Source organism: Anopheles maculipalpis, chromosome 2RL (assembly GCF_943734695.1).
Source record: "Anopheles maculipalpis chromosome 2RL, idAnoMacuDA_375_x, whole genome shotgun sequence".
NCBI classification, from domain to species: domain Eukaryota; kingdom Metazoa; phylum Arthropoda; class Insecta; order Diptera; family Culicidae; genus Anopheles; species Anopheles maculipalpis.
In genome coordinates, this window is record NC_064871.1 from 61,261,618 (window position 1) to 61,276,499 (window position 14,882).

General features: G+C 45.1%; 1 protein-coding gene across 1 annotated transcript; it reads right to left on the reverse strand.

Moving 5' to 3' along the window:
• Window positions 1-7,660: 7,660 nt before the first annotated feature.
• Window positions 7,661-13,993, reverse strand: LOC126557811 (protein gooseberry). The gene is made up of 3 exons (XM_050213706.1): window positions 13,935-13,993; window positions 7,973-9,272; window positions 7,661-7,820 (listed from the first exon to the last, which is right to left on the reverse strand). Exons 1-3 carry the CDS (start codon window positions 13,987-13,989, stop codon window positions 7,661-7,663), a joined length of 1,515 nt encoding a protein of 504 aa, XP_050069663.1. The 5' UTR covers window positions 13,990-13,993.
• Window positions 13,994-14,882: the final 889 nt, after the last annotated feature.

Consider the following 14,882-nt stretch of genomic DNA (forward strand, 5'->3'; position numbering starts at 1 on the left):
GCCGTTTGATTGTGCTGGTCCAATTTCTTCTACTCTAAATCAAGCAAGCTTTACGTGCCTCTTTGGTCCAGGGCTCAGGTCGCGAAATTCGGTGCACCGCTGTGCTGTGCCCGTGCTCTGCCCGTCGATCGGGGAACGTGCAGTGCATGCACACGTGAGATTGCGGTTGTGGCTGAGGATGCGGCTGCGAAGATAACTAAAGGGCCCGAATACCTTAATTTGATTACATACTGCAACACTTTATGGCATGTAATTTGCTCACGTTCATGCATCTCTGCGCTCCCGCGTCGACGAAGACGACGACGACCACGGACCTTCGACACTCGTCACTCAACACTCACAAACATGGACGGAAGACGGGAACGGGTTGGTTATTTTTCCCACTGACACTGCGAACGGCTTTGCGTTTGCGAGACAGCAGTTTTCGAGCGGTTTGCGTTTCTTCGGTCCGCTTTGGTGATCCTGCGCCAGTCAACCACGGTCAACTGATCAGCAACACCCAAAGGCGACGTCCGCCACCAAAGGCGTTCCAAATTTATCCGCTCGATTGTGGCCCGATCGAGATGTGTTATCGCGATGATCGGATCACGAAACGGGTACGAAGCGAACGGATAAAGTGATAAAGTTATACGGATGAATTGACGGTTGGTTTGTCTGCGCCCGCGTTCCTTGCCATTGGATCCAATCGATTGCAGCGGATGCGGTTACTCGGCAAGATTTTCTACGCTTCTTAGCAGTTGTTTGATTGAAGACAGTAAACCATAGTTTCGACGGGAAGATAATTTCGTTGTCAACACTGATAAACTTAAAGTAAGCTAATGAGAGGGTTCTCGATCTTTAACAGCTTATAAAAGAAGATCACTTCCAAAATGAACGTGCTGATGTTAGCTTACAAAAGCAATGAGCTAGAAATACTTCCTTTTTGTTGAAGTTCTAGAGTTTAGAAAATAGGATTTTCGTTCTTTCTAGTCACGTCCTTTTGATTCGCACAGCAAAAATACATTGTTGCTGAATGTCTTCTAAATTAGCTGCGCATGAAACCGGCAAACCAAAAGTTTCCAAAACAACGTTTCCCACACACACACACACACACACACACACACACATCAACGCACTCAAATGTCGCCAGAAGCATCAGGCAGCAGCCAGCGAAAACGATGGAAAGAAACAATTTAGCAGTTAATAATCAAATCTTAAATTACTAAACGAACACTCAACCAAACGAGACTATGTTTTGTGTTTCCTGCGTTTCATGGGTAAGAAAAAAAGGAAAGCCGGAGGTGTTGAGTATTGTCTGAAAATTGTCGTTCGTTCATTATTGGTCTGCGGTTGGTCCATCATCACCATCAGTGAACCCTTGCTGTTGCGGAAAAATGTTTGATAGACGATGTGGACGCAACTCGGCGTAGACATCTCGGGGCCATTTGAACAAATGATTCGCACCATCAAGAAATGGAAGAAAAAGCATCACGGAATCAAACTTCCATCCCACAGGCAATTGAATTGTAAGCGTACAAAGGAAGCTTCGCATCGGGCCGAAAAATAAAACTCGATGGTGGTATAATTAGTTCACAACACTCCTTCGGTTCTGAATCGGACGCGGCCAGCAGCAGAGCGGCCCATTTCGGTGTAGTTGGCCGTTGAAAAGCTGTGGCAAGAGACACATCACATCGTATCAATCATCATTTACATCCGATTCGACGATGCTCATCATAATTCGGATATTCTTTACCGCCGTGACTGCTTTCGAGCACACTTGCTCATCGCCAACCTGAGCCAACCCAGCGACTACGATCTACGGGATTGTGGTTTTAGGTTAGAGATTTGATGTAATTGAAATGTTGATGTGTTTCGTTCCACTTTTACGTGAAATTTAAAGGAGGCTCCTAAACCGGTGGTGGTCCATCGGTATGTAAGCCCCTGGCGGCGCGATCGCCTTTGGGGAATAATTTGGAGCTCGTGTGCTAATAGTTTCATTAGGCATCGAAAATGGATGGAATTCCCCCACACATTGTTGCTTTGGAAATTGTTCGAAATGGTTTGGTCGTATGTTTTACATTGTCGCCACGGGTAAGTGAAATCTTATCACTCGATGTACGATTCAGATAAATGTTTTTCTAAGTTTTTTGTTTTGTTTTTTTTTTTAGTACAAACATTTACCAAAAGTTCTTTTATTAAAAAAAGAATATCTTCATGATATTGGATATTCTTGGAAATGACAACCTTTACCCGTATGGAGAAATCACAAACACCACGGTAACCGATTCAACGCAGCTCTCGGGACTGGCTGTGTTAAGTTTCATTCACAACTCTAATTGTAAAAAATATCTGACCATTAAGACAACTTTATCTCACAGTTGAAGAACCGTACATTCAATCCATGTTGGTTCGTTTATGTTTATTACTTTACGATGCACCTTCCTGCCATTATTACACAATGGAATTGCGCTCAATGGTCACATCATTGAAGAATTGGTTTCCAAACAATGACGATAGTATCTAAAACCTTTATGTTGGCGTTGCTAAGAAACTTTTCAAACTAAATATTGGTTCGATTCTATACCCTTCGGTGTGTGCATTTTTGTCGTCTAACATTTTCTTTAGCCAGTTAAAGTATGTAGCTCCATAAAATGAAATCATACGTCACGCATGTAACAAAATTTATAACATTATAACACTCAGAACTATGCACTGATCAATTGTGATAGCGATAGCTTCTGCTTGACATAAGAATGTTTCAATTCAGACCAATGAAATTAAAAAAAAAATTCTGTAAATGTAATTCTTCTCCGATCTTCGGCGACGATGATGTTGAGTTTTTCTCTTGAGTTGTTGTTTAGATAGGTGAAGTTATTTTGAGCAAATTACACATTGCAACACAGTATTTCAACACGTATGCTTCGTACATTTGCTTGATCCAGTGATTCGTATACTGCCGTGCATGAATCGGTTTCAACTAGTCTAAGTGCGAATCTTTTCGGGCCACCCCGAAGCATCGTCGAACAAACGTCGATGAATTAAGATTGACGAAGACGAATGAACGGTCAAGATCAATCGTCATTCGGCATCTGTCGAACGAAAATGATAGAGATCACCGATCACCCAATAATGGTAAGCCATTTAAGGTCGAAAGTCAATGTGTTTTCATCTGGCGTTTCTTCACGCTACGAAAGAGTTTCGATTCTGCTTATGGAAACCCTTTTGATGCACTGCATTGATCTCGAAACGTCACAAACACAATTCGTAAACGGTTTGAATGTGGTTTGAAATATTATTTCAACAAACGTCCAGCATTGTATAACTGTCTATTAGGATGTTAAGATCAACAGCTAGTCATATCCGAGCATTATATTTATTTATATTATAATATTACGGCTTACTGCAGTATTGTCATTTGAGAATTCTAATTATTAATGAATGTTTAATCAAGTAAGTCAACAACTCTCGACAGCGTGTACCAAAAGGTTTGGTTTAATTATAGCCTCAATAGGCTTTTCATCTTAGTGTTATCTTCTTAATATAGATGAAGGCATCACGTGTCAATAAACAGTCACTCAGGCAACAAAGTTAAATGGCTTCTATTTTCAAATGGATTAGAACCAACCGATCAACGGCGTTAAGAAGGATGATGAATACCGTGCTATTGACGGAGCCCACAACGCAGGTATCAATTATAGGGTATCCTTCCTCAATTTAGCTCACCGTTTGCAGAAAGAGCAAGGAAGTAAAAAAGAAAAGTAAACTATCACAAAACAACCTGTCCGAGTTTGATAATCGAACAAGCACGGACTATCGAGCCACCGGCTCGTGTACCAGGTGCAGCAATTTAGTCACACTTGCTCGTTTCCAATCCTCCTTCCTCTGCAGTGAAATATTCGCATCTTAGCGATACTTCGTTCGTTCGGGAAGTGTGCTCAAAAAGGTCAAATTTTCATGCATCATCATTTTACGAACCTAAACTCGTTCTTATCGTCTAGTGTGCAAGATAACAAACTCCACCAGTCATGGGCATTAAACGAATGCTACTGACCGGAGGGAATGTGCCAAACTTGCACGAGAAACCCAACTCTAAACTGTATTTACGATATCGTTTTTCTTCCTGGCGTAGCAGAAAACCAATCGTCTCCGAAGCATTGTAAAGCCGGGATGTCCCAGCTGTCCGTAATAATTTACTTACGTGAGCCTATCTTCACGCCGTACCAACAGTTCCAGCTTCTTCGGTGGCGGACTCCTAAAAGATAATTGAATTGCAACAAAGCCAGATTACGCTAGCAAACTCTGACGAGCTGCGGCTGGCAGTGCTCATGTGGGGAATTGCAATTCAAGTGGTTGTGTTCCATCTTACATCTTAGCTTCCATCCTGCAGACGATGACACCATTGTGCTCGAAAGAGCGTGTGTACCGTGTCTATTTCTATGTGAACAGCATCTTGTTAAAGGGCAGGCTAGCGCAAAAACCCTACCCAGGCCCTGTTAAACCGTTCCTTAGCCATTTCATTCTTTACGGTCTTTCTCACTGGGCGTTTGCGCTTTTAATTGGCTAAACTTGAGCGAAGCGAAAATTACCGAATTTGTTGATCCGTTTAATTCTCGCCGGGTAACTTACGAAATAGAATGCGTCCGTTGTCTGATGCGCACAAGCAGTATGTGAAGGCGTTGGTTTCGCTTAATTTGCGATGAAGTAAAGGAAGCACATATGCATAAAAATGGCAACATACATACTCGTATGTGCTCATATGCCTGTGAAACAATGTCAATCGATCGCCAGGACATGAACCGAGCATCGAAAGCAGCTTAACCGAAACGTAATACCCTCACCTATGGGATAGAGCATCAGCAACAAAAGAAAAGAATGATGCTCTTGTTCTACATTGTGCATCGTTTCGGTCCAAAACGGTCCGGTGAAGTGGCTTAGTCAAGTTTTGTGAGAATCTGCCTGGAAATCAGTTCAGGCTTTTACAGACGAGAACAGATCAATGCTCCTATACACAAATGTAATTAGCTATGACTAAGAACGCACTTGATCCTCAAAGATGGCGCAAGGCAAAACGGGACACATTTGAAGGTATGTTGTAAACATTTGGCAATGGTTAACGTTTGGAAATACAAAAGTAATGACTGTCATTAAAAAAACTACATTGAAGAATTGTGGTATGAATATGCGCTATACCAACGCTCAATGTGCTGTTGAAAATGAGTTTTCCTTTGGTGAGTGACACAACACTTAAAATTGTTATCTCAATAGCAAAGCTAGAATTGTTTCCGACGATAAGTTTGCACGATGGAATGGCTAGAATTATAATCAAAGAAATGTCCTTTTTGCTGCTGTTCTACTTTGCCCGTGTTTGCTGTGTGTGTGTGTGTGTGTGTGTGTGTGTGTGTGTGTGTGTGTGTGTGTGATAGCAGCCTGAGCACGACATTGAAATGAATTCCCGTAAAACCATGTCCTTCGCTACTACGTATTCCACAGTCGCCCAAACAAACTGCACTGCTGCGTCGTCTCATACCACGACGATGCCAGAAAACTGTCCCACACCGATGGGGGGTCACACTGAAGGAGTCAAGGAAAACAAACGCTGGAATGAAAAGCAAACGATACTGCTTCCGGCGTGGAATGCAGCAACGAAAATTATCCATGAAACCAGAAAATTCATTAATTTCCACAATTTCAGTTCCTCTCGCTGTGCAGCATCATGGCTAAGACACGGTTCGTTCTCTTTGGTCTCTCTCTCTCTCTCTCTCTCTCTCTCTGTCTTATTCACTGCTGCTCATCACATTATCATTGCAGGCACGTTATCTCTGCCACTCATGTCCAATGTGTTGACCAGGGCTAGCATATTATTGCAAGGATTCGTCGTCCAAGGTCCTAGATTTTTGGCCTTCCACGCTTCCCGCTGTTCCGCCCCGATGATCGTCAATGAGTACGAAGCAAGAAGCTGGTAAGCTCTCGGCCCTCCGAGTGAGTGTTGAAATGTGAACAATCCATCCGCACAGTGTGCGTTCTGTCATCATCGGGCCCTGCAAACGTGCGTCCTGCTAGTTCTAAATTGCCGCCCGAGGCGATGGCAAATAATTAAGGCTTTAGTGATGGTTCAAGGCTTACGAATTTGTGCAGAGGTTGGCGTGACACTCACATAGGAACACACACACACACACTCGGAGGCCCGACCCGAAGAAGAATGGTAATGAGCCTTAAGCTGTACCAACATGCTTGGGACAAAAAAGGGCATCGGAATGGAATTTGTCCCGGGATGTCCTTTTTCCGTTCCGTTCGTTGCCAGTTGCCAGCCAGCCACTGGATGGATGCTCCGTTTGCTTTAAGGAAAATCGACCAGTTCACGAAAAGGACTCCATACTGCTTAAGTTGTTTTATTGGCCACTTCCCCCGAATGGTGTGCTCCGGGTGAATTCATTGAAGTCCACTGCTTCCAGCTCCTTGGAGGTACACATCCGATGACTTGGAAACGCATCCCGTTTGACTCTTCCAAATTTCTTCCCTCCCTGCCGAAGCATCAAGCAGCGCTAACAAGGTTGAATAAGCACTTTACAACCGACCCATCAACGGTCCGCCATAAACATGTCTGGACGCTGCTCTGTGGAGTAGCCTTCGTGCGTCAAGCACCGTTCTAGGATGATTGGTAATAAAAATTTGTGCATTTTTGTGACGTTCTTTTTTTTTTCACGCCTAACATTGCCGATACACGCAGCACAGCGGCAGTAGTTCATCGGGACCGATAAATTGGGTGGGACGGTACATTATGGCGAGTTTACAGCGTGCCCAACATCCATGAAAGGTACATTGCTACACATCTCACTCGGTGTTTTCGTACGTGATGGATGCTGATGAATGCAATCGTGGTCGAGAGTTATCAAAGCGATTTATCGTTTCACATTGATGGACGATTTGGAGTAGCACCTGGCGATAAATGTTGAGGTAAATCACAACGATGAGGACATTTTTTCACACTTGTATCACACACGTGATTGGCAATACTAGGGAATGTTTTATTTTCGGAACGAAATACAGGAGAACCAACACATCAAAGCTTTAGCAAAACTCAACAATTATGATAAATGTGATATAAGGCTTCATGTAGTAAATTAAAGAAAAATCACGATTAATTTTTCAGCTTTTATAACATACGTTGATTTGGGTTTATTCTTAATCAAATAATCTTCTTAAACATAGTCAGTACAGTATAGTGGGTTTTAAGTGTATTATAAATTATCTGCATAAGTCCTATCTTTAAAGAGAAATTTAAATGCATTCAACGTTCGATAGCTACGTGCTAATTTTGATCGCTCTAAATCTTATCTATTCTTCTTGTGTCGATACTCTACATTAAGGCATATGAAACTCCTATCAAACTAAAGTCATCTTCCATGGTAGCATCATGGTAAGGTTCTAAGAAGATCAACCGACAGTAAAAGCTCTATTCTTATGCTATCCATACATCAGGAGGTAACACTGTACTAGCAGTAGTGTAAACTCTGCAGTTATTATGACTGTAAATAAATTGCGAATTATTCGGTCCACTATTTCCGTTCCAAAGCCTATCATCAATCCTGTTGATAATAAAAGGCTTTAACCGGCCCTGCACAGAACAGTTTTGGTTTTCAACTCTCTACGTGTAATATGCTCAAACCTCTACCGTATTGTCCTAACAATGCAGTCGGCTCATTTCTAGTCCCCCGAGCTGCCCGAAGTACGGATAGCCTGATTTTGCTTCGGCCGCCACCGCTGCAGCTGCTGCTGCCGACGAGTAGTGTGGGTGACTGTGCGCATGATGATGATGGCCCATGTTGTTGGAGAAAAATGAGCTGAGCAGAAGAAACACAGGAAGAAACGATAAAAGCCTATTAATTGCTGCACATTTGCACGGGGGAAGGATGTGGGTGGGCACGGATTAGAAAAGCCACCGGAAGACAAATGCCGTCACACACAGCACAAAGAGGCCGTAAAGTTAACCTACCTATAAGCGTCCCACTCGCTGGTGGAAGATTTGTGCGATGCGGTGCCGGAACTGCGTTGCCACTGTGTGTTGGAGTCCATGTTGGCACCGGCCGGAGCAGATGGGTAGATGGGTGCTGCGTACGATTGAGCGGCACTAATTTGACCGGCATGGTGATGGGTTGCGTGGGCGTGATGTGGATGCAGCTGGACATGCTGCGGGTTGCTATCCAACATGGAGAAGTAGTTGTATCCGGCCGCCGACTGTGTGCCGCTGCCGACTGGAGCTATTCCACTCGGTACCGAGGTCTGTGGAATTGGTGAGGCGGAGGTCGAGTGTGCTCCGGCATGTGACACCGGAGGGCTGATGGAGCTTGGGGGGCTCATGGAAGCCGGTGGGCTCATGGTAGCCGAGGTGGGATGGATCATGGTATGGGCTAGCGGATTGTAGGAAGACTGTGACGGGGCATGAATCGAAGCAGTTTGGTTCGGGGATGCGGAGTAGCATTGGGACCAGGCGCCGGCTCCCATCGGTGAACCGGATCCAGTTCCGGACGATGCAGTGACGGCGGCTACAGCTGCGGCCTGTTGCTCGAACTGTGAAGGATACTGCGAAGCACCAAAAGCCACCATTTGCTGGGAGCTCATGTGTTTGCGGAGTCGTGCACGACGGTTCGAGAACCATACCTGGACGCGTGCCTCGGTTAGCTTCGTCTTTTGGGCAAGCTCCTCGCGTGTATACACATCCGGGTACTGGGTACGGCTGAATGCAATTTCCAGTGCCTCGAGCTGTTCGCCGTTGAACGTTGTCCTGGATCGGCGTTGCTTGCGCTTCAGCGTAATTCCAGGCTCCGATTCGGTATCGCTGTCCTCATCGCACGAAGATCCTCCCAGGATGCCGTTGATAGAATGATTACCATGCATGTCTAGGTCATCACGACGACCACCGCGCAACAGCCGGCTGATGGAACTGACGGACGGTGCGGACGTTTTGTCGCAGAGCCCATCCTTAATGAGTTTGTCTCGGATTTCCCAGCTGAAGATGCCAGGGTTCGCTTTGCGTAGTTCCTCAATGCGAGCTTCAATTTCCGGGGTTGACACGCGCGGTTTGGAGCCTCCGATAACGCCCGGGCGAATGGAGCCCGTTTCTTGGTATCGGTTCAAAATTTTCGACACACAACCGTGCGATACTCGTAATTGACGCGATATGACGCAGGGCCTTACACCGGAGGCCGCCATTTCTACAATGCGAAGTCTAATGTGATTCGGCAAGGGCCGTCCGTTGATAAACACACCACCGAGTTGGTTCACACGTCCCTGACCTGTGCGAAGAAGAAAGTGAGGAAAAAGCAGGGAAAAGACGGATCGTTAGAGCTGTTGTAGAACGAAAATTGGATGAGGGAAAAAAGGTAGTCCAGAATGTCTGCCACAAAGCGCACAATACAAATGGGTCGTGTCATGTTCGTCGACACATTGTCACACAGCACACCCAGAGGACCACACTCGGCGATGCGATCGTATCGCGCTAGGACCTATGGCGATAGTCCTCGGAGATCAAGATCAAAGCGATCGCCCAAAAATGCCGCCGCAGTGTGCAGAGCGAGGGCTAAGACGGCTCGTGTTGGCGAGTTGCCAGCAAGGCGCTAGCAATGGTGTCACATTGTTCGGTCACATTAGTGGGCCTTTTTGCTTCTTCGACCGCTTACCGCCACCGTCCCGGTCCCTAACGACTTCCTTACGTCCCTTGATTGAGCAGTTCCCAACCTCGACTCCCGGATTACAAGCGTTTCAGGTGTATTGTCGTGGACGGCGATTGGGTGAGAACTTTAAATCAATTAAAACACTTCCGCTGCTCGGCCTGGGCGTTCCGTTCTGACACGTTCGACACGAACGCTTCCGGTACCGAGGCTTATAAACAATCTCATCATTCTCCGATTGAACCCTCGCTCGCGAACCGAGCCAGAAGAATATGATGTCGGGTTGGAAATTCAACAACAAATTGCCTTTTTCTTCTCTATCTTTAAGTTTTACTGCCGTTCATCAACTCAATCATGTCGATGAAAAGTTAAATGATATGCTTTCGCCTTCGTTTTAAACGTTGTTTTCACCCTCTCTGTAACCGGTTTGCCGCCGTTTGCATCGGCGGCCGTGTAATAAAAACTGCAGCATGATGTGGTCAAAGAAGTTCACGCTACACAACCGCTCCAGTCGAAGTTACATGAGTGTACATGCTAATCAGTGTCATCAATTAGGCGTAAATTGCAATAAACTCAAACACACGCAACGCAACTACATAACAGCGACAAGAGTGTAAAAATATTCAAACGGCCTTTGGACCATTAGGTTAAAACTTTATGCTTAGAATTGCCACCAGAAACACATGTTTCCGAAATTAAAGCAAGGAAACAACAAAAAACGTAGGAGGGGGTGAAACAAATCCCCAACCCATCCCAGGTTGGACACCTTTTCATGGGTTACGCTTATTAAGAGTACCAAGCCCAGGGGGAACAGTCCATTTATCATTCCTACTGTAGCAGAGTAGCAGCCGGAAAAGGCCAAACAGTCTTATGTTACCATTTGTTAACACCAATTCCGTTTTCGTTTTCGGTGGGTGATGATCATCACATTCATAAAGTGTAAAGCGCATGCAACCGAAGCACACAAACGCGAAACAGAAGCCAAATCTTTGCTAGCCTAATTTGAATTTAATGGTCTTTTCGGTATCATCATCAAAACGTTTTCCTAATTTTGTGGAAAGATTTTGCTGATAAACACCTTCGCTATGGTAGTTGAAAAAAATTCATTGTGCTTTGGAAGTGCCTTTTTTTTTGCTGTGCACTACAAACAGAATCCATTTCATCACTTTTATAGATGATTAAGCTAGTGCTGCTGAACGATAAATGTGCACAATTTCTGCAACTACATGTGTGAGGTACAAAGCAGCAGAATGACTGCTAATGATGTTTGTGCATCGAAGCTTCTGAACGCGTTCCTCCAAATTATAGATACAAACACATACTCTCGCACGTTGAGGATTGAGTGAAAGGAAACTGCTATCGATTGGGGCACCCATCGTGCATCGATCAATCAGTATCTCAATTACAGGTTTCCTGATATAACGTAATTACACACCTCGGCAGTTGCGATCGCGTTGTTTGATTTCCAATTCGTTGGGGACGCTCAAAATAGGTGTAGAAGATAAATCCTCGCTGTTAAAGTTTCGATGTGTGCAATGCTGCGGTTTGGTTTGGCTCTAGGCTCATATGCACACCCATGCATACGTCAGTTTGGCATAGAATTACTTAATCATTTAAAGTTCGTTTCGTTCACACAAGTTGGCAAATGCAAGATCGCCGACTTGTGTCGTTCCTTCTAATATTGTTCATCAGTATTCCATTAATTTCGTCATTGTTGCAAACCGCAGCGATAAACTACCAACCGTTCGCTCTCGATTCTCACGATGATCTCCAAGAACAGCATCCCAAGAAGCCAGGCGTTGAAAAGATAAATTACATCAATGATCATCCTTTCTGAGCGCTGGCGCATACAGGTTTCGATTTCTCGCGCTCTGCACCAGCCCCACCAGTCGGCCGAATGTTTAGTGATGTAGTTTCATTAAACAACTCGCGGAACGGGGCAACCGTAATGGATGGACGCAATGAACACTGCGTGAAAACCATCTGCAGGCGAAGAAACGGTATCCAAATTTGATCAATTGATTAAAATGTATCGGTCGACCCCAAGGGGATTTCTTGCACAACCCGAATACGCCCTTTTTCTGCCGGATCTGAAAACACCGACACTGGGACCCCTTCGCACTGCAAAAAATGGAAGCGTCCATTGGACGCTTTCGCTTTTCGGCCTCCCGCTATCATCTAGCGGCTCCATCGCCCACAGTGCTTTATCATATAAATTGATCATTTAGTTTATAAATATATTAAACATCCGTATAAATTATTGCATTAGTGTAAGCAATATCACTCTCCCGTTCTACCTGCTTTTGTCTTTCAGCTTCCCCTTCTATCTATCTCTATCGAATGAGGCTGTTAGTGTGAAGCGTCATGCAGGAATTCCAACCGGCAAGAGGACCGAATGCGATGCGAACGTCAATAAATTCCTGACGATTTATTTCACGCGTACGTGTGGCATATGGAGAGATGACGCATTGCGGGCAAAACGGAAAAACGTGTTGAAAGCAGCTTCGCCAATTGGAGCCTGATACTCGGCCCAAGATACTGGGTGCGTATCGTGGGGTTAGGCCTTTGAAGCCGAAAGGGGTTTGATCACGACCGAAATAACAACGCGGTGCGGTACTATTCGTGTTCCGGCGATCAACAGCGATCTGCTTTTGGCTGATCTTGAGCTGGGGGTTTTTTTTTTCCTTCTACTCGGACACCGTGAGGCATTGAGGGTTACCCTTCTTTGCAAGGAAGAAAGTAATAAAATATTCCGGGGCACCCATTACATTATCATTATGAAGGTCCGACCGAGTTCCCTTCGACGCTCGCTCCAGCTTCAGTCGATCACCCAGCTCACCTTTAAGGTCGCTTGAAGCCCCGGTCTGTACGATTGTGCGCTGTGCAACCACCGTCTGAGTGTTGGGCAGACCGCTGGGCCATCGCGAACCGTATGGCCATCGCGCCGTGTGGAATGTGACGCGCGAGCTTCTTAAGCTGTTGTTGTGTTGTTGAGAAACAGGAATTACAAAAATAACATCAAAGCCACCATGCCGCCCTCAGTCTTGCGGCGGGATCGGAAGGCGTTTGGGAGCTTAAAAAGCAACACCAAAACGAACACTGAAGATCATCATCATCATCATCATCATCATCGCTGTCATCGACGGCAACGATTCTTCTTGGCTCTTCGCGAAGGGACCAAACTCAGGCGGAAAGTACTTTTGCACGAACCTTACCAAGACTTGCGTTCGTACGTTACGCCGCGCCATACTGTCTGTCGAATTTTTACGATCGATGGGCATCCTCTGCCAGTCCGTGAAAACAATGACAGCCTCAAGCTCGGTGCCCACGTTCTGCGCTTGTTCTGAAGCAGATTCCATTCTCGGTGTGTTGCTTTCCCAACCAATTTTCCCGACGGCGAACTGGTCGCGGTCAGTCCATGTACACCGTGTACACCTTGATCTCTAAGCAAGCCCTTCTGACACTTATTTGCCGGTGGATTGCTTCACAGTTCCACCTTTCCCGTGGCTGTACGGATAAACACGTCTGGTCGATGGAAATTTCGTTTTTGTTTATGCAAGTTCTGATCTTAATTTGAATTTCTTTAAAACCTCTCATAATCGTCATTCTACTCGCCGATCGCTTTGAAGGGCATTCTTTTCAAAGCTAATTGAATGGAACGTGTGGGTTGGTTCTCTGGTCCGGGTTTATTACGTAGCATGAGAAGCGCACAATAACCAACAATAAAATATTTACAACCATTAATCTTGTGAGCGTCAGAAGCAGCATGTGGGAGAAATTTTTAGCCAGGCTGGTTCAGGTAGATCATGGCTATAGCGCTCGGTTCATCCCAACGTTCGTTTTGAACTAGTTTGCCGTAAAGAAGAAAAAAGTGAGACAGCTTCCCAAGTGCTTCCTATGTCATGACGCAACGATTTGATGTTCGTTCGTTTGAAAGTACCATTGCTACCGATTCATTTGAAATGTACCGAACATTCGATTCGATCCTAGGTAAAAGTGACCAAATTCTTGATGTTGCCGAACAACATCAGTTCCGCCTACCCGCACATCGATACATGTGCTTCGCAGCTGTTGTATGTGATCGTAATTATATTTAGCTATCGATTTCAGTTTCACACCGTTATCCGAAGGTGTATGGAATGATTTATGATCATGCTCACACCCTAGAGTGGAAATTGATCGAAGCATATGCTACTATTAATCCTCCAATGGAAAAAGTGTGTAGCCTCTTACAAATGATCCTTCTAACACTTTTATACCGTCGGTGGATGAAAATTCACAACTTACCTTGGAAAGGGTATCCGCTGAAGATTGGAGACATGTTTAAGCTAGCAACAGCCATCGAAAACTGTTATCTGTTGAAACTCCAAAACACGGTTCAATGATCACACCACTACAGGTTGCAAGCTCCGTTGAGAATCGTCCAACTCTTTCGTTCTTCGGAATAGTCTGAATTCTTCTGAATAACAGCAACAATCGTTAACACTATCAAGCATACACACTGTGCCTGTATCTGTATCACCAGCTTTGCAACTAGACACCAAACTCTCCAAACACGCTTAACTTATTGCAACGGGATCACTTATCGTTTAGCTCAATTTCACTGCGTACGATCACCTTCTGTTCGGAAGCAAACTTCGGTGTTTGGAAGATCTCTCCCAAGATGCTGCTCGCAAGGATGTTGGCACTCGATTAACTGCAAACCCACTCGGATGAACAGGTTTGACTCTGGGCTGTGTTCGTCGAGAAGTTTGTTTTTTCTCTTGCCTTCTGCTGTGTACCATCCTTCTTCTATCTATTTCGCTTTGTCTCGATGCCGATCCGTTCACCTGCCCTGTTTTGTATCTCGCTTCCACACGCACACATGAAGTGTAACTTCGATGCCGCGCCCACTTTTTCTCGAAACATTCTACGCATGCTGATTCGACTTTGTGTTGCAACATCAGCAGCGTTGGCTCGATGGATATTAGAGCGCCCACCAGCACAGTCGATCCCACCAAGATCGCACAGCCGAAGGAAATAAATGTCAACTTAACTTTTCTTAGCGGGCCGAATGTAATGACAAATGTGCCAACCATTTGTTCTGTCGGTCGGCTATTATCAGCGCCAGAAGATTATGAGACAGTTTAGAACGAAACAAGCGGTGATGAACAATGAAGTCAAAAGGACCGCTCGGTTCGAAAAGCCGTTTGAAGTCCCGGTATGGTTATATGGTGTTAACGTGAGGAATGAGTT